The following is a 25,933-nucleotide window of genomic DNA, read 5'->3' on the forward strand; positions in this document are numbered from 1 at the left end:
TTTTTTAAGTTCTCACACATGAAGGAGAGTGAGATCACTCTCAAGGCCACTTGACAATTTAGAGAATTTTACGCAGAAATATTAAAGTTCAATAATATTAAACCAATAAAATATGAATAATTTTTTTTTAGGTATTAACTCTAATTCTTATAGATTATATTTTCCATAAAAATTGATTTAGGCCAAAAATGGCATATTTTAAAATAAAAATAAAAATTGATTTAGGCCAAAAATGGCACATGTATTTGGTAATAAAAAAGAGAGAAAAAAGAGGAGGGGTATATGGCTGTACAGTATCCCAAGGAGCTCGTGATCCCATTTGTAATTATCAGGAAAAAAAATCGAATTTATTTCAATAATTTGATAATTAATTCTACCTGTGATAATTAATCATGTGATAAAGTATTTTATTAATTTTATCTCTATCAAATATGAATATGAGATAAACTCATTCAAAATTAATTTTCTCTTATTCATCACATCAAACGAGTCCTTACTATTATATAAAAGTAGTTTATTTCAAGAATTTAAGATTAAGAAAATTACCATTTTTATATTTATAACTTTTTTTTTTCACAAAAAAGAAAAAACTCAAATTTACTTCGACGATAATCACCACTTCTTTTGTGATTAACCTAAACCCATATTCATTACACTTAAATCTCATCTTAATTAACGTTGCCTCCTTACCCATTAATATCATCATCATCTTAATTAAATCTTATCGTAATTAGCATTGCCTCCTTACCCATCTAATATCGTCGTCATCATCCTTAATAACTATATAAGTATTGTTTCAAGAAATCAAGATCACGAAAATTCCATTTATTTATTTTTTTCATAATCTTGATCCTACTAGACATTTTGGTGATCTTGTTTATTTTTTCCAGTAATATATAAGGCAGCTATGAATGCACTTGTAGCTACAAACAGGAACTTTCGTCAAGCTGCTAGAATTCTTGGTTTGGACTCCAAACTTGAAAGGAGTCTTTTGATCCCTTTCAGAGAAATTAAGGTACATAGTACGAATTAAGTTATGCATATTACTCATCTGTCTCAATTTATGTGACACTTTTGTGATTTCAAGATTAAACAAGTCTTTATTTGATCGTAAATTTTTAATATATTTTTCTTAAATATTTTGAACCGTTAATTATTGTAATGGATAGTGCTTGCTACACTCTAGCCTCTCCGCAGTCTAGTTTGTGGGACTACACTTATAAGTTGTTGTTGTTTGTGATTTAAACTATTTCATGTAGTTCCTAGATATCTAAATAGTTAGGTTCGAAGGTTCAAAATTGAGAGGACGTTATGCGGAAGCTTGTAGCTTGCAAACTATTTGAGACGATAAATAAGATGACAAGAAAAACATACTAAAACATAAAATTGTTGATATGATTCGGCCAATTGGCTTACATATTAAAAACCTAAATTAAAAAAAAATAAATAAAACTAATGAGAGATAAAATCTTCCTATACTTTTGCTATTGTGTTATGACTTGAGAAAATAGTTGTTAAAAGAAAGAATAAACCTAGTAGAAATAAGAGATTTCTACTAAGAAGTCCTTTCCAAAGTGAAACACAATTATGGTAGAATCCAAGTAAGGTAAGATCAAATTCAGGAAAAATTCTAACATAAATTACTCCTATATCCCAATTTACGTGACACTTTTGTAATTTCAAGATTAAAAGAATCTTTATTTGATCATAATTTTTTAATTTATTTTTTTAAAATATTTTGAATTGTTAATTATTGTGACTGATTGACTTGCTACACTCCACCCTCTCCGTATCCCAGTTTGTGGGAATACACTTGATGTGTTGTTGTTTTTGTTTGTGACTTGAACTATTTCATGTAGTTCCTAAATATGTAAATTGCTCGTTTGTCTCAATTTACATGACACCTTTGCAATTTCGTAATTCAAATGAGTCTTTCATTGATGTAATTTTTCACATATCATTTAAATATTTTTAATTGTCAATTATTGTGAAGCAATCTTTGAAAGAAATATAGGATAAGGCTACATATAATAAACTCTTGTGGTTTGGCTTTTTTCTAGACACATAATGAGAGTTTTAGTGCACCTGGCTGCACTTTTTTTAATTATTGTAACTTACAGGACGTTTATGTAGTTTTCAAATATGAATTTTATTTCAAAAATTTAAAAATTCCATGATCAACTTCACGAGCAAAATTAAACTGCTTGACTCTTGAAATTGAAGCGGTGCCACATAAATTGAGTCTGAACAGGTACATAGAATGAATATTGTGATGTATATTAGAGTAAAGTTTCAATCTTTATTGAAGAACAGGTATATAGAATGAATTACGAGATGTATAAAAGTGTAAAGTTTCAATCTTTTTTTGAAGAACAGGTATATAGAATGAATAGTGTGATGTATATTAGTGTAAAGTTTCAATCTTTTTTGAAGAATTTTTTGTTCTGATTGAAACTAAGGTGGAGAAGGGTGATCTTGTTCTCAAAGAACTCAATTTTCCTATTTATTTTCTTCTCAAAATTTTGAAGAAACTACTACAACTACAACAACATACTCATTGTAGCCCCACAAGTGGGGTCTGGGGAGGGTGGGGTGTACGCAGTTCTTACTCCTACCTTTGTGGGGTAGAAAAATTATTTGCGATAGATCCTCGACTCTAGGAAAACTTTTTTTTCAGAACAAGATTTCTAAAACTACTGAAATGTGTTAAAGTCTGAAAAAATCATCAAAGAGTGGACAGTTTTATTTATTTGTTGAGATACAGGATCATGTTGAAATGTATAATTGTTTTGCTCAAAGTTTAAACTTATAAGTAGGTGAAAATATCTGTTTATTATTTTGTTATGGAGCAGATTGGTTGATGAATTTTGTATTTGATCAGGTAGAATGCACAATTCCCAAGGATGACGGGACGTTGGTTTCCTATGTTGGATTTAGAGTCCAACATGATAATGCTCGCGGACCCATGAAAGGAGGAATCAGATACCATCCTGAGGTTATCTTTTCCCATGTTCCTTCTTCATTTTGTCCTTTTACTTCAATGTCTTAACTTATTGCTTCTCTTCTGGTTGATTGAGTTTTTCTAGCAATAAGAATCTTTCATTTTGATGCCACATGTGATGCGAATTTGTTCTCTATTGACATAGTATAACATTCAATGATGAATCCCTATGCTGCTCGGACTCTTCAAAAATGTTAACGGGTGCTTGTCGGATTCTCCAACAATGATGTATTTTTGAAGAATCCGACACGTGTGCGGCATCAAAAGTGAAGAGTCCATGCAGCTGAATCCTCTTCATTTCCTGTGGCTCTGCTACTGATTCTAGATAATCATTGACTAGAAAGGTAGAGTAATAGATACACATTTTGCACAAGACTTCAAGAGCTGTAGTCCTTCACCAAATTACAGTATAGGAGTCCTATAAAACATACAGTTAGGTCTGTGAAACTGGTAAAAAACTGACACTCCACATTTGACAGCTTTTTTTGGTCTTTCAAATTTTTATTCTCTCAAGCTACCTATCCATTTGTATTTGATTCAAAGTCAGTGTTGTATCAATATTGGTTTAGGTATAACCAGTAAAAGTAGCATTTTTATCGTAGTTGTGTCTTACGACTTTTGTTGTCTTACAATTTTTTTTACTCGTTATTTACTGTGCTTCAGTTATTACACTAGTTGATTATTGTTATTGCTCCTATTTTTGAATGCTATTTTATGTTTCCCCTATTATTTTCGATGTCCTATTAATTTTTGTATTTTTCTTTTAACTGCTCTGATGTGTGTTACTGGAGCCGAGGGTCTTTCTAAACAGCCTCTCTACCTCCATGAGGTAGCGGTAAGGTCTGTGCACACTCTACTCTCCCTGACCCCTCTTATGGGACTACATTGGGTTTGTTGTTGTATAACCTAAATGTTTCCTCTACTATGTCTAAGAGAGAAATAAAGTATGAGAACTTGTAAAATGCTAAAATTCAGTAACTTCATTGCATTCTAAGAAAACAGGATGATCTTGTTTAATCATTAAAAATTTAGTTAACAGTTGGCATAGTTAATGGTCCAAATACTAGTAGGTTCGAGTCTGAGCTGCAGCACTAGGTGTGAACCTTTATTCACCAACTTCAATGGGAAGATTACCTTGGCTATCTGTGCTTGCAGGGTAATTAAATTAAATACTAGTAGGTCTTTACATAAAAAATGTTTAGCTTTTATTTATTGGTAAGTCTGTGTTTGAAAAATGTTTTCCTCAAAGCGATTGCTTAACGTTGATTGACGTCTTCATCATTTCATGATTTTATCTCCATGAACATGTTACTTTATAGTTCTTATAGTTCAATGTACGCCACGGTCCATGGTTGTGCTGGTTACCTCTGTACTGTATACTTCAATGTTTTGTTGTTTTAGGAAATAGAATTTGCGCTGAAATGGTTTAAATTTATTTTACAAGGTTGATCTTGATGAGGTGAACGCCCTTGCTCAACTAATGACTTGGAAGACTGCTGTAGTAGATATTCCATACGGGGGAGCAAAGGGTGGGATTGGCTGCATACCAAAGGAGTTAAGTGTGAGCGAACTGGAGCGCCTTACGCGTGTTTTCACGCAGAAAATTCATGACCTTATCGGAATTAATACTGATGTCCCGGCGCCTGATATGGGCACCAACGCTCAGGTTATTGATATAGTTCTCTGATGTAACTTTGTGAACATATTCTTCTTTGTGGAGCTTCAGATTATGAAGCAAACAAATGTGCTTATGTGGTGTTTCCTACGACAGACCATGGCTTGGATTTTGGATGAGTACTCAAAATTTCATGGTCACTCTCCTGCAGTTGTGACCGGGAAACCAGTTGTAAGTTTTTGTTCAGTAAATTATTAAATTCCTAATGTGCTATTGCACTCAAACTTATCCTATCGGAATTAAACGAGTCATTTGACGACCCCTTTTTCACTATTTACCTAGGATCTTGGCGGTTCATTGGGTAGGGAAGCTGCAACTGGGCGTGGTGTCGTTTATGCTGCAGAAGCTTTTCTTGCTGAGCAGGGGAAGCAGATTAAGGATTTGACTTTTGCAATTCAGGTAGAGTTTCTAATTAGTTCAATTCTAGTAGCCATGATATTGCACAAAACAAGTCAGTTGAAATGATTCTAAATGTATTTTTCCATTCCTAAGGGGTTCGGGAACGTAGGATCATGGGCAGCAAGGCTTATTCACGAGATGGGTGGCAAAGTAGTTGCAGTTAGTGATATAACTGGAGCAGTCAAGAATCAGAATGGTCTTGATATACCATCTTTGCTTAGTCACAAAGAAGCAACAGGGAAGCTAATTGATTTCAGCGGTGCTGACGTAATGAGTTCAGATGAACTGCTTACGCACGAATGTGATGTTCTTATACCCTGCGCCCTGGGAGGAGTTTTGAACAAGTACAAACCCATTATGCTTATGAAATATTGCTTCTGCGTAATATTTCTTTTTTTAATTCTTAGTACATTCTAAAAATTGATTGTATGCACTTATTTTATTTAAATTTAGTTTTCAGTATTGGCAAAAAATAGGTATCTTCTTCTGTGTTTAAATCTGTGTGGATATAGAAACTGGAGTTCTTTGCTGCTCAGATTTCTTCCTTATTCCGTATCATTTTAAGATGTATATATGGACTTATTATACCCACGGAAGTTTTTTAATTTGTCCTTGTCTATTCAGAGAAAATGCTGATTACGTGAAGGCCAAGTTCATCGTAGAAGCAGCAAATCATCCAACTGATCCAGAAGCTGATGAGGTACCACTGTTTGCCGGTTTTCAAATCCGTTTGACTAGCATGATAATAATTTCTAACACATTACTTGTCTTCTCCAGATTCTCTCTAAGAAAGGTGTTTTAATAGTTCCCGACATATATGCCAACGCCGGAGGTGTAACCGTTAGTTATTTTGAGTGGGTTCAGGTAAAAAAAATCTTTCTATACGTGACATCCTAACTCTTTGTGCTTTATATTACCGCATAAAACACATGTAGAGTTATTTTGACGATTACTTAAAGCTCAAATTGACATATCGCTAAGATATTGAAGTATACCGTAAGACCTCTCTATAACAGTCATACTTTATAACAACATTTCACTATAACAACCTAGTTTTCTTTGGAACCGACTTGCATATTATGTTATATTATAATATTCTATATAACATCTCGTTGTAGCAGTCAAAAAACATCCAGAAAAGAAGATGTTATTATGAAGAGATTTGACTGTATTTAGTTGGAATTGTCTAATATAGATCAAGCAGTTCTTTCCGCGTGTAAGAGTATAGTTTAGTAGGTGGCCTTACAAGTTACAGCAACTTAAATAGACAACAATCATCCGTTTCATAATTGACGACAAGTCTTCATTGCCACTCTCATCAATTACGGTGTTCAACTGCCATGTACTAATAACACCCTTGTTGCATTAGAATTAGGTGCCCATGTTCTAACGTTGTCAGTGAATCTCTTCCATGTTTTATTAGATATGTCCTCTTACAATTCTTAATTGTCCCTAAAAGCATATGGAAAACCTTTTCATGAGCAGAACATTCAAGGTTTTATGTGGGATGAAGAGAAGGTTAACAAGGAGCTGAAGAAATACATGACAAAAGCCTTCCATAATCTGAAGAACATGTGTCAAACACATAATTGCAATCTTCGAATGGGCGCCTTCACATTGGGGGTGAATCGCGTTGCACGTGCTACACAACTGAGAGGTTGGGAGGCGTAATTGTATTCGCCTATATTGTTTGATGCCAAATAATCTTTTCCATCCTCAGCTGAATGTTTACATGATCTTACTTTTCTTGTAAGAAATGGTCTAATATTATAAACAGGAATGTTGTACTTTTAAGCTTGTTGAAAACATTAGTGAAAGCTATCAAATGCACTTGAAGCAGAATTTGTACTGACACTGCAGGTGGTGTTAGTTGTAATTGTTGCATCTCCTTTGCCAACTTGGTGAATTGGCATTGTTGACAATCTAATGAGCCCAAGCAAATTAGCAGTCGAGAGGCTAAATCAAGATTTGAAGCTTATGAGTCTAGGATTTTAGTTTTTTAAGTTGCAAGATTTTAAATTTATTGAATGAAGTTTTCTTATAATAAATGTGGATCAAAGTTAACACGTTCGGCTGAGCCCATAAGCTTAGTCTAGATCTGGCCATGATCAACACATGCTTAATCCCCTGCCTGATTTCACAGGCATACTACAACCAAAAGTGTAGTTTCCCTCCAAAAACTGTTACAACTTATATCATTTTCGAGCTAACTGGTGTTTATAAATAATCTAGCACATCAAAGATAACTTTTGTCTGAGCTCAGAGGCGGAGCCAGGATTTGAAGCTTGGGGGTTCGAACGCCCATCTCAGGGACGCGGAGGTGACGCGCATACCACTGGACTATCAGCCATGTTTGTACGGGGGTCGGACATATATAATTATACACATTTTCCAAATTTTTTAATTGTAAATATAGGGTATACGCAAAAGTTAGGGGATTCGGCCGAACCCCAATCAAGCACACTGGCTCCGCCCCTGTCTGAGCTAATGCATCAAGTTTACTCGAAAAATAAAAAACGTCTAGACAGTTCATTTTGATCTTCTGCACATTCTCAAAACATTTGTTGCTTCTTTCTCTCCAAATTGTCCACCATATATATGCTGGGACAATCTTCCATCTCTCCTCGTCCTTTGAAGCATTTCTGTCCAGGTTCCAACTACTTAGAACTCCCTTAATGCCCCTCGGTTTCACCCACCTGATCCCTTTCAGGCAAATGAACATTCTCCAAAGCTGATCTGTCCATGGGTAATGCAAAAAGAGATGGTTTATTGTCTCAACTTGCTCTCCACATAGAGAACGCCTGGAAGCCAATTGATAACCTCTTTTTTTTTTTTAAGATTTTTGTGAGTCAAAACTGCTTCTTTAGTTAGTAACCATAGAAAACAGTTTACTTCTCAAGGCACCTTAGGTTTCCAATTCATCTTCCACTCCTGTCCTGAACTTGCAAATTATAGTTGATATACCCCTCGTTAAAAAAGTGATGCATATATACTTTTGTCATTAAATAGATGGTGTATACATACCTTGTTGTCTAACAAATAGGGTATATTTACCCTTTTCGTTAACAAATTAAGTTTAACAAAAACAAAAAAAGAAATCTAAAATTTGTTTTCAAAAAAAATTACTTTACCCATTTTTTTACCCCTTACTTGAGAAAATGAAAAAGATCTCTCTTTTATTCAAACCTGATCAAATACATTTTAGGCTTAAGTAAAACAAGGATTGAGTTTTTTTCATTGGATCAGGTCTTCAGGGGTTAAATATATGGGTTAGGTAATCTTTTAACTAAAATTTACATATATACCCAAGGTAACTTTATCTTATTACAATAAATCCCATATTGACAAAGTAATTACATAAATTCCAAAGTTATTATTAAAATTCTCTATTTTTTTATTTTCTCTCATTCCTCTTATACATAAAAAAAAAAAAAAAAGGCTTCGTTTCTTTACTTTCTCTCTTTCTCATATTTGTTCCCTTTTTTTCTCCCATTAAACAACCGATTGTTCCTCCATTATTGAATCCCTTTTTTCATGCCCAAATTCAAGCAATCGTGTACTTAGAGGTTATCAATTTGTAAGTTATCAAATATTTATTGAACTTATTGATTTTCTTCACTGATTTTTGATTCTTTTTAAAACTTTACCAAATCACAATCTGGTTCGATTTTTGGTTGCATGTTTGTTTTTTATGAAATTAATTGCTTTTGCAAATTCATTCTAGTTTGATAGATCGATAATATCGTTTTTTTCATTTATTAAAAGTCAGATCTTTGTATTTTTTATTTTAAAGTTGTTAGTTCTTATTCAATATAGTATAAATTTTGTAATGGATTCTTGTCCTAACTTTAGTTTAGGCCTTAGTCAGTTAGATGCTCAAGAAGAAAATATTTTTGTTGTTGGTTTTGTTACTGATACATTTGATTGCGAAGAACCCAATTTCGCAGAGATCGTTCCAAGAACCGAAACGATTTGGTAGCCATGGAGAAATTGAAGGAAGTGACCAGTTCTAGGTCGAAGAAGTCTGCGTCAAAATCGACAAGTAATAAGAAGATTGATGATTCTGGTCAACCACGTCTTTCGAAGGTATTGATTTTATATTATTTGATTTAATACAGTAATTGATTTATTATAAGTTGATAATCATATTGCCGTATTATACAGTGTTCATACCTTATACATTACTTTATTTATAAGATTAATGTATAATATAAGTCTTCTGCTTTATATTTTATTATATTATACATTAAGAAATCGTATTACATATATGAGGCAATTTGGTTCTAAGTGGAATTATACTTTGTGAATGTATGAATACTGTATAAGGTTACATTATACATTCTGATAATATTGTAGATAATTTATGTATAAGGTGAATAGTTTATATGTATGATGTGCCATTATACATTATGAAAGATTGTATTTTAACGTATAATTTATAATATTTCATACATTATACATTAGTTATCATGAACGACCGTCACACCTCTTTTTGACCAAAAAAAAGATTAATTTTAAATGCTTCGAAAGGGTTTTCTATTATTAAGTGACAAAATGAAGATTTGTTCCGAAAAAGACTTTTTATATTCAAAACTCAGAGTCGCCACTTGGCATAATTCGGTGTGCCAAATCACCTTTGAAAATCCTTTTCAAAACGGTTTTGACTCTATAACTGATCCGCGAACAAAGATTCCAACTAAGAAGTTCTGTTGACCGAGGGGAAGGTGTTAGACACCCCTCGGATCCGCGATTTGACCACGGTCACTTGCTGGAACGTATCGTCCAATTTGACACTACGAATGTATAAACCACACAAAGCACGCAAAATAATCAATAAAGCAAAACAAAACAAAAAAATTCAAAATTTAGTGCCTAGTCCAATCATACAGTCCAAAATAAAAATGTAAAAATATATACCTACGCTAACCTACACTAATCCTAACTATGCTCCAATGCTCTACCCGATTCCTCAAACCTTCATCACGAACATCCTCCGTATACAAGATACCTCGGGGCATTCCCCGGTGAATAAATATACACAGATATTTCGAGGCATTCCCCGGCCAAATAGTAGAATTGATCCAAAAGTGATGAAACAGAACGATTCAACACACATTTCAAGTATTCATCAATCTAACGTTCTTAAATTTGCCTACCCCTATCGTTTGCCTAACAATTATCGACTTAAAACATCAGACTATCAAATTTAAATAAAGTCGATGTTTATTCCGAATCAAGCGACTATCAATGAATTAACATAAAACTAATACTCACTTTTATCAATGTTTTAATTCTCGCCCTAATTTATCCCAAACAATGATTAACACATGCTTCTATTATCTAATCACATTTCAAAATCCGAAACCAACATAAACCAACATACAACAAAGATTCAAACATCTCAAACAAATCATTCACATTCGTGTAAAAAGTAAAGGGAGGTAGGATAGAATTGGACCTCAATGCCGCTTTTAAACTCGATGTATTATTCAATTAAATTCGGTAGAATCCACACCCAAAATCTCGAATCGAACCTCAACCAACAAACCAAAATCAGTATAGAGAAATCCAACCCAAACAGATTTGAGAACCAATGAAAATCTCAAAAAGAATGTCTCTATCCGGTATCAAAAACCCCCAAAAGAACTCTACCAGAGATGAATCACGAACAAATGAAAATGAAATCCCTGAAATTTAATAGAGAACTATAAAACAGTACGAATTGGAGCTTCAGTGATCTGTGAAGGGAAAAAATTGACAGAAGAAGGGTTGGATTCCGACGGATTGGAATGTTTTCTAGCCGGAGTCGCCTGAAGATGATAAAAAATGACCGTGCTGGTGAAGGGTTTGCTGAAAAAATCGAAACGACCTAATTCATAGCTGATTCTCATTCATTTCCCCTCGATCTCACTTTTGATCTTCTCTTTTGATAGTTTTCTGTGTATATTTCCTTCTCCGGTGAACTTCCTCCCCTTTTTCGGTAAATACCCGTCCTAATGTGTATGTGTGTTTGAACAATGATGAAGAAGAAGAAATCCGATCCCTCTTTCTGTACCAGTGTTTTGAGTAAGAAAAGGAACCCAAAAATGCCCAAATCTCGTCTCTCTATGTGTATTTTCCTTGGAAAACCTATCCCTCCTCCATTCTCTCTATCCATGTATGTGTTGTATTATTCCCCAGAAAAATGGAGCTCCCCTCTTCTATTTATTGACCTCTACATATGTTCATGGAATCTTGATCCTATGTGTGTTGTGATGATGAAAAAAATGTGATCCCTTGTCAATTTATGAGCTGTGTATATGTGTGTCCAAAAAAGAATACAGAAAAGGTGAGGGAGGGGGTGTACGTAATAGGGGTGGGGTGAGGTGTCCACTTTTAGTTGGTGAGGTTGTTATTTTTTGTTATGAATTTGTTCAAGGTTGGTTATTATTTTTTGTTCTTATGTGGAAAAATTATCAACTAAAAGGGGGTGTATGGTAAAGTGGTAAATGAGTAAAAAAAATGACTTCGGGCGGGACAAAATTAGGTGTCTACAACATGCCCCCTTTGAATGTCAACACGAAGTATTTTCAGACAAAGAAGTAGACAACGAGATAGAATTTTGTGCCGATCATTATTCACAAAGCAAGAAACAGAAGGAAGGAAGGAAACCAAGTTTTGATTTTAAACATCACACTCATCCCTAATTATGAGGGAATCAAGTCACAAATATCTCAGAGGGTTGGAAGGAGAAGGACTATACCGAGTTGGAGAGTCGAGTAAGGCCCTATTGAGGTTTCGGTCTGCGGTTTTGTTATTACATCAAAAATGAAAATTACAAGTTAAAACATAAATGAAATTAGAAAAGTCCTATCTGTGCAGCTTCATTTGAACTCTTAACTTGAGTTTCATCACCCTATTCTTCAGGCGGGCTCCTGACTTGCAATTTCTTCAACTTGTTGCTTGCCTTTTAATTTCTTCACCCTGTTCTCTAGGCGAGTTCCTGACTTTCTATTTTTCAATGTGTTGACTTTCAATTTCTTCACTTTGTTGCTTGACTTTCAACTTCTTCACTTTGTTGCTTTGAATTTCCATTTATTTGCCATTGTTCTTCAGACGGACTCCTAACTTGCAATTTCATCACCCTGTTCTTCAGGCAGGCTCCTGACTTTCAATTTCATCAGTCTGTTCGTCAGACGGGCTCCCGAATTACCATTTTATCACCCCATTCAATAGTCTGGCTCCTGACTTGCTATTTCCATTTGTTGTCTTTTAATTTCTTCACTTTGTTTCTTGACTTTCATTTCTTTCGCCCTGTTCTTCATGCGGGCTCCTGAAATCACATCAAAACTAAAATAAAATTATCCCAGACCAATATTATTATAAAGAGAATTGATATTCCAGGAAAGTGAAGTTCCAAATGCAAGAATTAAATTTTTCCCCAATTTATCATAAAAGGACTTTTATGAAAGTCATATCATTATAGGAATCAAAGGGAATGACTCGACTAAAAGGTACGTCTTATAGGAATCAAGGGAATGACTCGACTAAAAGGTACGTCTTCTAGGGGTCAAGGGGAATGACTCGACTAAAAGGTACGTCTTCTAGGGGTCAAGGGGAATGACTCGACTAAAAGGTACGTCTTATAGGAATCAAAGGGGATGACTTGAGTAAAAAGTATGTCTTATATGAATCAAGGGGGAATGACTCGACTAAAAGGTACGTCTTATAGGAATCAAAGGGGATAACTCGACTAAAAGGTACATCTTATAGGAATCAAGGGGGACAGACTCGACTAAAAGGTACGTCTTATAGGAATCAAAGGAAATGACTTGACTAAAAGATACGTCTTCTAGGGGTTAAGGGGAATGACTCGACTAAAAGGTACGTCTTATAAAAATCAAAGGGAATAACTCGACTAAAAGGTAGGTCTTCTAGGAGTAAAGGTTTAATTTAAGAAGTGTATCACCTGAGGGTCGCCGAGGGATATGGAATGGTGAATTTTACCATGATTTGACTATTAAACCTGTGCAGCAACATTGCTTTCTGCATTTGTAAAAGTGAGTCATTGCAGCCCTTGATATTTATGCTTTGAAGTCCTTACTTTGAATGTAATATGTTACCTGTTTCATCAAAGAAAACTTGTGAGTTTAAAACATGGTAGCTGGTTTGTGGCTTTAGCTTTCGCGGCAATCGCTCTTTCCCTCATCACATTTAACCTTGCTTCCAACCATTAGCATATATCATTGACTTGCTGAATCATTAACTCGAACTCAGATTATTAAGAGTGACTAAAACAAACACAATATCTCTGCTTTGCCATGCTTCTCAGATAGACCCTTTAAACCTTGGTATTTCCATGAGTTCCCCAGACTTGTCTGTTGAGAAAAATTTTGCATGCCTTATTTCAGCTCACAATCATGTGCCTTTTATGTGCTGGCCTTTTGTTTTGCTTTGTGCAATTAAAGAAGCTGGTAGCCAGTTTTGAGATCCTTTCTCACTTGTTTTGACATGGACTTGACTCAAAGACAAGAGAAAAATAACAACAATTTTTTTTATTTGGATAACTGACTCAAGAAAATAAAAATATAACTATAGAAAAGAAAGAAATGACAATGAATGTCCTCATTGAAAAAGATGAAAGAAAAGTTTATCTGAAAATGACAGTCAACTCTAATGATTATGACATGCATATTAGATTAAAATGCCTGATCTTTCCATCCAAAACTCTCACAAATCTTTGTTGAGTTAATGACCCTAAAAGTGAGTTGCTTCCTTGGGCCAATTATATTCGGAGACCTCATTCGGCTAGTGGTGCCTTGAAGGGTTTCCGTCAACAAGCCTCTCTCATTTTTTTTATTACCTCACCATTGCCTTATGGTATCCGAGAGGGTTTTTCACCAATAAGATTCCCTTATTTTTATTTCTCTCAACTCACAATCGTCTCACAGTGCCCGTAAGGTTTTCACTGATAAGACTCTATCATTTTATCTCTCTCAACTTACCATCATCTTACGATGCCCATCAGAATTTTCACTAATAAGACTTTTATTTTCATTTCTCTCCTGATTCTGCTGAGGAAGACAAGTAGTTCCCAAAATGCGTCATCACACCCATTGCATGCTTAGCCTTAACATTCTCAAAGATTGATCTGAAGGTCTTTCTTTGGTTGAAACTTGGCTTTTGGACCGGGTTAGAAAGAAAGGATGGAATGGGGCCCAAATGACACTTAAGGTGGGATATGACTTACAACTTTTGGAATCGACTCAAACAATGAGGATTAACTCATGCCCCAGTTTCTTCTGACTGGGTGACTCTAAATTTTTTATTTATTTGGACCGAGCCCTGGGTAGGGCAGCCTACGTATCTCACCCCCAAAAGAGGAGAATCAAGTCATGTGTAGTTTTGACAACTTATTCTTTTTTTTGCTTGATTCTAACTTGTTCTTTTTTTTTCTTTTGACTTTTTTTTCTTTGTGATTTTTCTGACTTTAATTTCCTTGACACTCTTTTCTTCCTTCTTGGACATATTTTTTTTTGAAGCTTTTGACTCTATTCTCTTGCTCGATACTTTTCTTTTGAGCTTTGCTGGCTTTATCTTGATTCCAAAAGAGGGGTATGAAATAAAATGACAGTAAGGCTCAAATGGGGTAAACAAAGGATGACACAATATTTGGATAGCAGAATAAAATGCCTTCGTCATATCAATCCTTGAAAATACTAGTACCTAGCATGCAATGTGAAAGTGCACGATCAATATCACTTATGACATATTTTACGACACTAACTTGCCCCGAGCATGTGTTTCACCTCTTTTCTATACTTTTCAAACATATAACTCTATATTTGTTGTACATCCCTCACATTGAATGACTCATGCTTTCGTGAAGTTGATTTTCTTTCTGTTCCTCTTGATAGAATCAGCAGACACTGTTTGACCTAATTGAGCTATGTTTTTCAATTGATGACCAAGTTATTCATGTGATTCTCAAAATAATTGCCTTAATTTTCTGAAAAGGCTTCAACTTGTCACCAAATGTCTCAGCACTCTACCTATTTTCACAAATGCTTTTCTAAACTTAACCTTCTGATTCCATGTTTCATGGTTAAATTGGACTTTAAGATCTGGCTGAAAATTCCGCAAGCATGTCATATCACTAGAGTCAACATAAAATGAATTGTATAAAGAAAACAAACAAACAACACATATTTAAAACATAAAGGAAAAGGGGCAATGCATTTAGTTGAGATAAAAGATAGAAGGGTTTGAATATAAATGACAAAAAGACAAAACAAGATAGATCCCGAACTACAACCCTGAAATAATTCAAAAAATATAAAAGAAAATAAAATAAACTACCAGACCTCTTCTTAGTAGGGAGAGGGATGACTTCTCAATTGCTCAGCTTGACAACTTAGCCACTGGTTTGCATATCAGCATAACTAGAGCTACCCACACTTTCAATGTTCTGCACCATAATTGATCCATCTTGAATCATATTTTTAATTTCTCTTTTCAAATCTTAACAATCTTCAATACTATGACCCTGAGTATCAGAATGATATGTGCATCGTACATTAGGATCAAAATTTCTTGAACGTCGATTAAGAGTGCACCCAAGGAGAGGAGTGATCAGTCCCCATTGTACCAATCTCTGAAATAAACTGGCATATGACTCTCCAATTAGTGTGAAGTGATCTCTCGACTTCTGCCTCATTTCATCATTTGGCTTGGATCAAAAATCAGGCTTAGAAGGGTTTTGGTATGTTTGTGGAGTTAGATGAAGACTCTGAGGAGTTGGTGTGTTCCACTGTGGGTAAGATGGGGGTTGAACATGTGGCTGTGTGTTATATACTAGATATGGAGATGGAAGAGCAGATTATAATGGATTTTGGGAGTGATTATATGGATCTTGGGCATGAGCTCGTGTTTGAGCCTTAGAGTGACGACAACGGGATCTTCTTGACCGTGCCCGCTGTCCAACTACAATAGAAGATGCAACTTCCTCATTCTTTGACTACCCAACACTTCCTGAACCCTTTTGAATTGCTTGAGTTGTCGCTTTCAATGTTGCAAAACTCACAATGCGACCAGTTTTAATTCCCTCTTCTATCATCTCCCCCATTTTAAGGACCTCAATAAATGACTTGCCTAATGCAGGTAACAAGTGTTGATAATATGTTTCATCCTGCACTTGAATAAACACCTCCACTATTTTTCTTTCATTCATTGGCGGTTTTACTCTAGCAGCTTGTTCGCACCATCTGATCGCATACTCCCTGAAACTCTCAATATTTTAATTTTTTAATAAAATTTAGGGATTTTTCGTCAGAGATCAACTCCACATTATATTGAAATTATTGCAGAAATCCATTAGCTAGGTCATCCCAACTAATCCAATTTTCAATGTCTTGGTCAACAAACCATTCCGAAGCTAGGCCTGAAAGACTCTCCCCAAAATAAGTCATGAGTAGTTCTTCCTTCCCTCCAGCGCCTCTTAATTGGTTACAATAGCGCCTAAAATGTTCCACTGGGTCCCCATGTCCGTCATACTTCTCAAACTTTGGCATTTTAAAGCCAGGAGGAAGGTTGACACCTAGAAACATGCATAAGTCCTTATATGAGACACTTTTGTAACCCCCAAGTCCTTACAAGTTCTTCATAGCCAGTTCTAAAATTCTCAATTTTCTGGTCATTTTCTCTTGTTCTTCAATCATAATAGGCTTCTCCGTGTTAGGAGGAAATTCAGGCGGGTGAGTGTCACTGTAAAGACCAGTTAACTTAAATGTAGGCTCAAAAGTATAATGCTGATCACCAGTAATATTAAATACAGACTCTCTTGTAGAGTAGGGAGGCGCAACTTGTGGATGAACATCAAAAGTAGAAGCTTCAGGTGGGGATAGCGCCACAAAAACATGAACAACAGGTGGATCCGAGTATGTGGCAGTCTTGGATTGGGGAGTGAGGAAATGAACATTGGAAGTGGTTGGATATTGTTGCCTCAGAGTTGATCCTGATGCATGTTGTGGCATATCAATAAAAATGGAAAATTGGGCATGTGACACTGGAGGCAAGCTAGAAAGATATTCTAGATTATCAGTAGGAACTTCGGGAGGCGGCAACCCATTAGCCTAAGCTCAATGCATTTCTATCATTTGCTGCCTTAATTTCTAAATCTCTTCATTAGCTCCTAAATTCTCATTTCTCGAACTCCCTGTCTGATTAGTGACAACAAACTCGGTATCCTTGTTGTCCATAAATTTCTCTGTGACTTGGTGTAATATGGAGAATCAGCCAAAATGCCACAAACCAACCACCTTAAACTAACTGGATAAGAGATAGCAAATGCATTAGAGTTCAACAATTTTTCAAAACCTCTTTTTTTCTTGAAAAGATCACCGAACCCAAGAAGGGTACCTTCGTATCTCACCCCCGAGAGAGGAGAATCAGGTGTGCGTAGTTCGTGAAGTCTTGCCAAAATGGCCAACTAAACTCTTTTTCCTTTTTTTTCTTTTTCTTGAAACTTTAAAAAGAAAAGGAAATAATAAATTGTCAAAAAAATCGATGAAAATCTTTTTGCATTTTTCAGATTTAAACCTATACAAAATGAAACCTATGATTACCAAAGAAACTCTTTTGGGGTTTTCAATTTTTAATTTAATATGAAAATGAAACTTGAAACTATTAACAGAATATCTTTTTGTGGTTTTGTTTTAGAAGATGTATATGAACACCAACTCTAAGTGAAGAGTGAAGAAAATCTTTTTTAAATTTTTTTAGATTTCTATACAAAATGTAACCTATGATTATCAAAGAAAAATAATTTTAGATTTTCAATTTTGCATTTCATACGTAAATAAAACTTGAAACTATTAAAGGAAAATCTTTTTGTAGTTTTCTCTTGAAGATGTATATGAAACACCTACTCTAAATGAAGAGTGAAGAAAATCTTTTTGGATTTTTGAAATAAGATCCCCGAACCCACAATAGGCTGCCTACGTATCTCACTCCCGAGAGACGAGAATCAGGGGTGCGTAGTTCGTCCAGATAGGACAATTTAGGATTAAAGAACAAACAAAACCTTGACTTGAGACACGACTAAAGACAAACGAGTGAAGAACATAAATAAAATCTTTTTGGGGTTTTTAATTTGACACATGACACCCACAACTAAGAAAGAAAAATCTTTTTTGAGACATTTTCGCTATATGAAATGTATAAAACTTCTACCATTTTTGAATTTTCTTTTATAAAACTCCTATTAAAAGAAATCTTTTTTTTTTGAATTTTCAAATTATGGAAGCTTACTAAAGAAATAAATAAAAATCTTTTTAATGTTTTTTGTTTTTGACAAAATGAGTGCAAAAGGTAAAAAATCTTTTTAAAATTTTGAATTGTGAAAAACAAAAGTCATAAAGAACACTAAAAGCTACGAAACCCTTTTTGACTCACTTTTTTTTTTCTCTTTTTTTTTTTCAAATACACCTTACTTCTAACACATGCTTTTCCCGAATAAGTCCATCAAATGACCACATTACCCTCAAAGATGCAACATTTACCACATAGGCATGCTTTAGAGGTGAGTCTCTTACAAAGGACCAAATAGGCCCCTCTAGGTCTCAATATGATGCATATAAGCATGACCTAAAGGCTGACCTAAGCTGGGGTTCACTAACAAGGCTGTTCAGGGGAGCGTATCGTCGATAGTGGCTATGACAGCTTTTCACCCACTCCATACGGCCGACGACTCCCCCTCCTAAAAATAAGGATGACTCAACTAAAGTTCGTGTACACGACGTGCACTTCGAGACTTGTTGCAGAAAGAATTGACTCGGGTTATGCAAATGATGCCAGATATAAAGTGATAACACATAAAGAAAGACTGTAAATACGTAGCATGTAGGAACACAACCATGATAAAATAAACACAAACGATAACAAAAATAATGTTTATACACCCATAATGTCAAACTAAGCTGATACAACTCAAAAAATAAGCTCGAATTCTGAAAAATCCCCAGCAGAGTCGCTAGAGCTGTCACACCCCTTTTAACAAAAAAAAAGATTGATTTTAAATGCTTCGAAAGGGTTTTCTATTATTAAGTGACAAATTAAAGATTTGTTCCAAAAAGGACTTTTTATATTCAAAACTCAGAGTCACCACTTGGCATAATCCGGTTTGCCAAGTCACCTTTGAAAATCATTTTCAAACTGGTTTTGACCCTTTGGACCCGCGGTTTGACCACGGTCACTTAGTGAAGCGTATCAGCCAATTTGCTACTATGAATGTATAAACCACACAAAGCACGCAAAATAATCAATCAAGAAAAACAAAACAAAACAATCCAAAATTTAGTGCCCAGTCCAATTATACAATCCAAAATAAAAATGTAAAAATATAAACCTACGCTAACCTACACTAATCCTAACTATGCTCCAATGCTCTACCCGATGCCTCGGGCCTTCATCATGAACGTCCTCCGTATATAAGATACCTCGGGGCATTCCGTGGTGAATAAATATACACAGATATTTCGGGGCATTCCCCGACCAAATAGTAGAATTGATCCAAAAGTGATGAAACAGAACCGTTCAACACACATTTCAAGCATTCACCAATCTAACGTTCTTAAATTTGCCTACCCCTATCGTTTGCCTAACAATTATCAACTTAAAACATCAGACTATCAAATTTAAATAAAGTCGATGTTTATTCCGAATCAAGCGACTATCAATGAATTAACATAAAACTAATACTCACTTTTATCAATGTTTTAATTCTCTCCCTAATTTATCCCAAACAATGATTAACACATGCTTCTATTATCTAATCACATTTCAAAATCCGAAACCAACATAAACCAACATACAACAAAGATTCAAACATCTCAAACAAATCATTCACATTCGTGTAAAAAGTAAAGGGAGGTAGGATAGAATTGGACTCAATGCCTCTTTTAAACTCATTGTATTATTCAATTAAATTCAGTAGAATTCGCGCCTAAAATCTCAAATAGAACCTCAAACAACGAACCAAAATCAGTATAGAGAGATCCAACCCAAACAAATTTGAGAACCAATGAAAATCTCAAAAAGAATGTCTCTGTCCAATATCGAAAACCCCCAAAAGCACTATACTAGAGATGAATCACAAGAAAACGAAAATGAAATCCCTAAAATCTAATAGAGAACTAGAAAACAGTACAAATCAGAGCTTCAGTGATCTACGAAGGGCAAAAATTGACAGAAGAAGGGTCGGATTCTGGCAAATTTGAATATTTTCTAGCCGGCGTCACCTGAAGATGATAAAAAAAGACCGTGCTGGAGAAGGGTTCGTCAGAAAAATCAAAACGAGTAGATTCATAGCTGATTCTCATTCATTTTTCCTCGATCTTACTTTTGATCTTCTCTTTCGATGGTTTTCTGTGTATGTTTCCTAATCCGGTGAGTTTCCTCCCCTTTTTCGATAAATACCCCTCCTAATATGTGTGTGTGTGTGAACGATGATGAAGAATAAGAAACCCTATCCCTCTTTTTGTTCCTGTGTTTTGAGCAAGAAAAGAAACCCAAAAATCCCCAAATCCTGTCTCTGTGTGTGTATTTTCCTTGGAAATCCTATCCCTCCTCCATTCTCTCTATCCGTGTATGTGTTGTATTATTCCCCAGAAAAATGGAGCTCCCCTCTTTTGTTTATTGACCTCCGTATATGTTCATGGAATCCTGATCCTATGTGTGTTGTGATGATGAAAAAAATATGACCCCTTGTTAATTTATGAGTTGTGTATATGTGTGCCCAAAAAGGAATACAGAAAAAGCGAGGGAGGGGGGTGTACATGGCTAGGGATGGGGTAAGGTGTCCACTTTTAGTTGGTGAGGTTGTTATTTTTTGTTATGAATTTGTTCAAGGTTGGTTATTAGTTTTTGTTCTTATGTGGAAAAATTATCAACTAAAAGGGGGTGTATGGTAAAGTGGTAAATGAGTAAAAGAAATGACTTCGGGAGGGACAAAATTAGGTGTCTACAACGACCAATGTATAATAAATTTATTATTATATATATTTCATTATGTTATACATTAAGAAGTTATTATTATATAGAAGATCCATGTTATGTTATATTTGGTTTTATACAACTAGAAAGTCTTAATGTTGTATAAGGTTATATTATACCTTCTGTTAAGTTTATATTTCATATGAATTAAAATATGAAGTAATAATATAGAAGTTGGAATGCTGTAGAATATGCATTATAATATTGGATCCTCCAAAAATGCACTACTATTGGAGGATCCGACCGGCACATACATTTTTGAAGAGTCCGGCCAACGTAGCTTGTTTCTATTTTTTTTTCTCTCATAGCACTTCAACCTTCTTTGAGACAACTTAAAAATGTTGGTTATAGTAATTGAATAGTTAAAAAGTTTTAGAATTGGCCATTGTTCTAAAAAGGATCAACTTTTATGTTGCCCAGCGCTATCTTAATGCTTGGCTGTTGTAGTTAATGGAAATCTTTTTTGATTACTGATCAAATAAGTTGCGAAACCAGAAGTTGGAGACGTATGAGAAATATGATTGGATAATATTTTATATAATATCCCAACAACAAATTCAGGACTTGTAGTCTAGTTCTTGATATTTTTCAGTAAAGAATTGTCACAGCCCAAAACCATGACATGCATTACATTTGTCCCTTGAGCTATGTGATCATCTAGGTGCATACCATGTGTACGTATATTGTCTTTATATCACTTCACTGTTTTCTCTCTTTCCTATGTGGGTTGACCTAAACTGTCATATGCATTCCTTGTTCAAAATCTTGTTATCCTTGAGACTGTCCTCCTCTTTGACTCTCTTGTGGGCATCACAAGAACAATTGATCTGATCATCCTCGATAAGATGACCCTGCATCTTCTCTGACCCTTTAATCGAATCTATTAGATAATTTGTCTTTCATCTTATTATTATGTTATGTGACTAGTCTCTGCTTGTTTATGAAAAATGTTGCTTATTCTGCAAAGGCTTTTCTTGAGTCGAGTTTCTTATTAGAAACAACCTCCGTAAAGTCTGTGTATAACAACACCCCTAATGGGATCACACTAAAGTATGTGGTACTGATTGTCCCAAGGGGCGATTACAAACAACCTTTGTAAGGTTTGCGTATATTTCACCATTCGAAATCTCACTTACGGGATCACACTGGTTAAGTAGTTGTTGTTGTTGTTCTGATTGTTTTGAAGGGTGATTATAACATTTGATTTTACCGCGCAGATGTCAGCAGATGAGTTTAGAGATGATAAAGACTCCATCTTACAGAATCTAAGAGACAGTGCTATTATGGATCCTAGTTGCGGACACACTGCAGTTATTTAGAAGAAGGTCATTATGATTCCTAAAAGTGAAGTCATGGTACATGCCATTGTAACAAATATTGTCAAGTTTGCTAGAAGCTATAGAGATCTAAGTAATGGCTCATGCAAAAGAAAATATGAATGTTATAATGGCATAATTTCATCGCGAAAATGATCAAATGGTAGAAAATCCAGAGCTGTAATTATTGAAAGGTGATCTTCAGGGCTATACAGCAACTACTGTAAATATTCTTGTAGTAGAAACTCTGGAAAAAATATTAATATGTGAAGACTGGGTGAATTTTGATAGTTAATACACTCAGTCTGGCTCTTGGTTAGAAAATTGAAATTTCTTAATCAATTTTTTGGTGTTAGGACTAAAGTTTTAAAGCACTCATTTCTTTTTGTTGAAATTCATATACAGGTATATTATTATTGATCTAACTTCTTTTGATATATGTAATTAGTTTCCTCCTTTTATGACTCTTGTAATTGAAGTTGACAATATACTTGAGTTTAAATGCATAACATATACTTTTTTTTAACCTCTTGGGAAATCATTAATTTTTCACAAGCTACGTTTATTTAGTACTGCCATCTTGGGGCTGTTACGATTTCATCATAAATTCGTTCGAATGTATAACAATATATTATACATTCGTAATACATTCGTTGTTGTTTAAACATAAAATTGTACATGTGACCAGTTATAAAGGTAATAGATAAGGCAATGCAATATGATCTATGTATAATGTAACGCATCGTATTATTTTCAGTATGTAAATTCTTTTATAAGTTAATAATACATTGAACATGTAATTCATACATTTAGAGTTATGTATTACATAACATCATACAAATTGTTAAAAGTTTCTTACTTAATAGAAAATAATGAAAATTTAACATCATACGTATTACTAAAGTATAAAACTATATCATAAATTAATTACATACCGTTGTCGTATTTTACGTTTTTTACTTTATGATTGTTTTCAATATTAAATGTATGATTAGTACGCAAATAAGAGTAAGTTATACCAAAAACAATTTATATCATACATATATACTTAAGTATAATACATTATCATACACATAACACATTATTGAATGTCAACTAAAATTTGAATAAAATACGACACATGAGTGTGTCTTTTAATTTTATTGTTCCAAACATAAAACTGTACATGTGGTCAGTTATAAAGGTAATAAATAAAGCAATACAATTTGATCTATGTATATTGTAGAACATTGTTATGAAAATGTCAAACACTTATTAAGAAGTAAACTTCAACTAATAATTAAAACATAATTCAAAATTATACAAGTGTGTCAACATAATCTAAGTAAAATGATTATTCAAGAAAAACCAAACTAAGCATCAACATATAGATAAACCAATTATCTTCGTCACGTTTTCTTTGGGAAGAAATCGCACGTTCTTCGGTTGTGACCTGCACATTTCAATCCTTCATGTCTGGCATTGGAACTATCGAAAGTTCATACGTCTTGACAATGGTGTTTGACCTGTACAATTCTTAGCAGTAACAACCATAATCTTTTACATCAATATTTTTACTTTTGAATACGGCAATTGCGTGTGGACAGGGTATTTCATCAATTTGATATCGACCACAGTTGCATGTACCATGATCACTATCAATAATGTACCTCCTTCCTGATTCATATACACAGTAAAGATAACTACCAACTCCTTTAACCTGTTAGAAATAAATTATTTAATACAGATGTTCCGAATGATTCATACAAGACGCCTTGAGGACCTATTTGCATCTTTTGTTACGACAATGCAGTATATAGATGCATCAAATATAAACAGGTAGTCAATGTATTAATATAGATATAAAATTCCTAATTTTAATTAAAATGCTGAATTGTCCCTGTTACGGTTTCATTATTCATTTGTTCTAATGTATAAGTACATATTTTACATTATTTATACGTCTTTCAACAAACAGATAACAGCGTCCAAACAACAATTCCATCAAAACACCTATTACAAAAAAAAAAAAACATACATTAAACCTTCAACAAATTAAGATAATATTTTGTTCATACCTTTGTTTGTTAGATTGTTTAGCAAAGGTGTTGAAGCCATTCGATATCACATATTTTGCCATTACCGAATGAATATTGAAAAATTCACCCCACCAACCCAACCCCCTTTCCCATGCGCCCCTCTCCTAGCCCTTCAAAATTTTCCCTCTTTTTCCCATAGAAACAAGCACACACACACTCTCAACGATACACAACACTCACACACAGGGATATACACACAGTGATCTACACACTCACACAGATAGAGAAAAATAGAGTGAAACAGAGGAAAGGCGAGAGGAAATAGTGGAAAAGTGAGTGAAAAATATTAAAGGAAACAAATAGTAAACGAAAAGGTAAACTCAGATCCGATCGAGTTTTTTCGGTGAAGTTTTAATCGGAATTACCTCGACATCACGTAATCCGACCACTTCCTCCCAAAATTCGATCAAATCCAGGGACTAACACCCAAAAACCATCGAAATGATTAATTTGCGACTCCCAAATACCCGAATGACGTAATAAAATGAGGATGTTCATATTTATTTTCTACAGAAATGAAGAACGCAGTATAAGATTCTTTTTTTCCCTTAGCGTAAATATACAGAGAAATGCTTTTATTGTGAGGTTTAACAAAATATTTGAATTAACTTCCAGTTACTATAATTACTCATACACTATATAATATTAGCTAATTAATGGCTATAATTAAGGAATATAAAGATAATATCTTATTTATTATCTTAAATTTAGGATTAACAGTTTTATCATACATTCAACTTATGTATAAGGGACATACTAATGTATGGGTATATTTTTAAAATCCGAAAGAGAGAAGGCCTTAAGGGATTTTATGTAATTACTTTGTCTTGGGAGGGGATTTATGTGATCTATACATCTTTTAAAGCCATGCTTAAAGGTATTTTGAATGGTACATTTGTGAACAAAAATGATAAATATGCACCCTTTTTTTTTTTAACCAGGGGCACTCTAAATTACAAAATTGAATGGGATATTTGCCAACTTCCCCTAAACTTTATATGCCACCAACCACTAAATTTGTCTTTGAAAAGCCTGTCTTAAATTATTTCGTCTTGAAGTACTTAACAACCAACTACAATTTGAAATATTTGATTGATCGACGAATAACATCATTGATATCCCATGAATATCCATCCAACTGATCATATATTATCAAGAGACAATGTGCACTTGGCAAGTTCCTAAATCTCTTTCATAAAAAAATAATTCAACAAGTCTTTTGTTTTCTCTTTGGATCTTTTCATGACACGTGTGTGAATTTTTAGGTCGAAATTTTATCCAACTACACAAAGTTAAAAGTGTTTTAATCCAAGTGATGAGTGCTATTATTTGCACCTTAGAAAGTGGTGCATATAGTGGGTTGGACATATAAGTCAAAAGGATCACACCAAAATGTGTGCATTCTACCCTTAATTAAAAAGTTTCAAATTCAGAT

At 34.3% G+C, this 25,933-nt stretch overlaps 1 protein-coding gene across 2 annotated transcripts; it reads left to right on the forward strand.

The window, feature by feature from the left end:
• Nucleotides 1–532: 532 nt before the first annotated feature.
• LOC124895743 (glutamate dehydrogenase A) lies at nt 533–6,929 on the forward strand. 2 transcript variants are annotated; one of them, XM_047406174.1, is made up of 9 exons: nt 533–1,015; nt 2,882–2,995; nt 4,446–4,667; nt 4,773–4,847; nt 4,959–5,075; nt 5,169–5,419; nt 5,700–5,775; nt 5,853–5,939; nt 6,561–6,929. In XM_047406174.1, exons 1-9 carry the CDS (start codon nt 908–910, stop codon nt 6,744–6,746), a joined length of 1,236 nt encoding a protein of 411 aa, XP_047262130.1. In that variant the 5' UTR covers nt 533–907; the 3' UTR covers nt 6,747–6,929. The 2 variants fall into 2 exon arrangements, with proteins under 2 accessions (XP_047262130.1, XP_047262131.1); XM_047406175.1 differs by lacking the exons at nt 533–1,015; nt 2,882–2,995 and adding an exon at nt 3,910–4,157.
• Nucleotides 6,930–25,933: the final 19,004 nt, after the last annotated feature.

Source organism: Capsicum annuum, unplaced genomic scaffold (assembly GCF_002878395.1).
Source record: "Capsicum annuum cultivar UCD-10X-F1 unplaced genomic scaffold, UCD10Xv1.1 ctg995, whole genome shotgun sequence".
NCBI lineage: Eukaryota > Viridiplantae > Streptophyta > Magnoliopsida > Solanales > Solanaceae > Capsicum > Capsicum annuum.

What these genes read in the sequence shown, in the direction of transcription:
- LOC124895743 (XM_047406174.1), top strand. Translation starts at nt 908, where the DNA reads ATGAATGCACTTGTAGCTACAAACAGGAACTTTCGTCAAGCTGCTAGA. An exon ending in TCCCTTTCAGAGAAATTAAG is followed by an intron (nt 1,016 to 2,881) that starts GTACATAGTACG and finishes GTATTTGATCAG; the next exon opens with GTAGAATGCACAATTCCCAA. An exon ending in ATATGGGCACCAACGCTCAG is followed by an intron (nt 4,668 to 4,772) that starts GTTATTGATATA and finishes TTCCTACGACAG; the next exon opens with ACCATGGCTTGGATTTTGGA.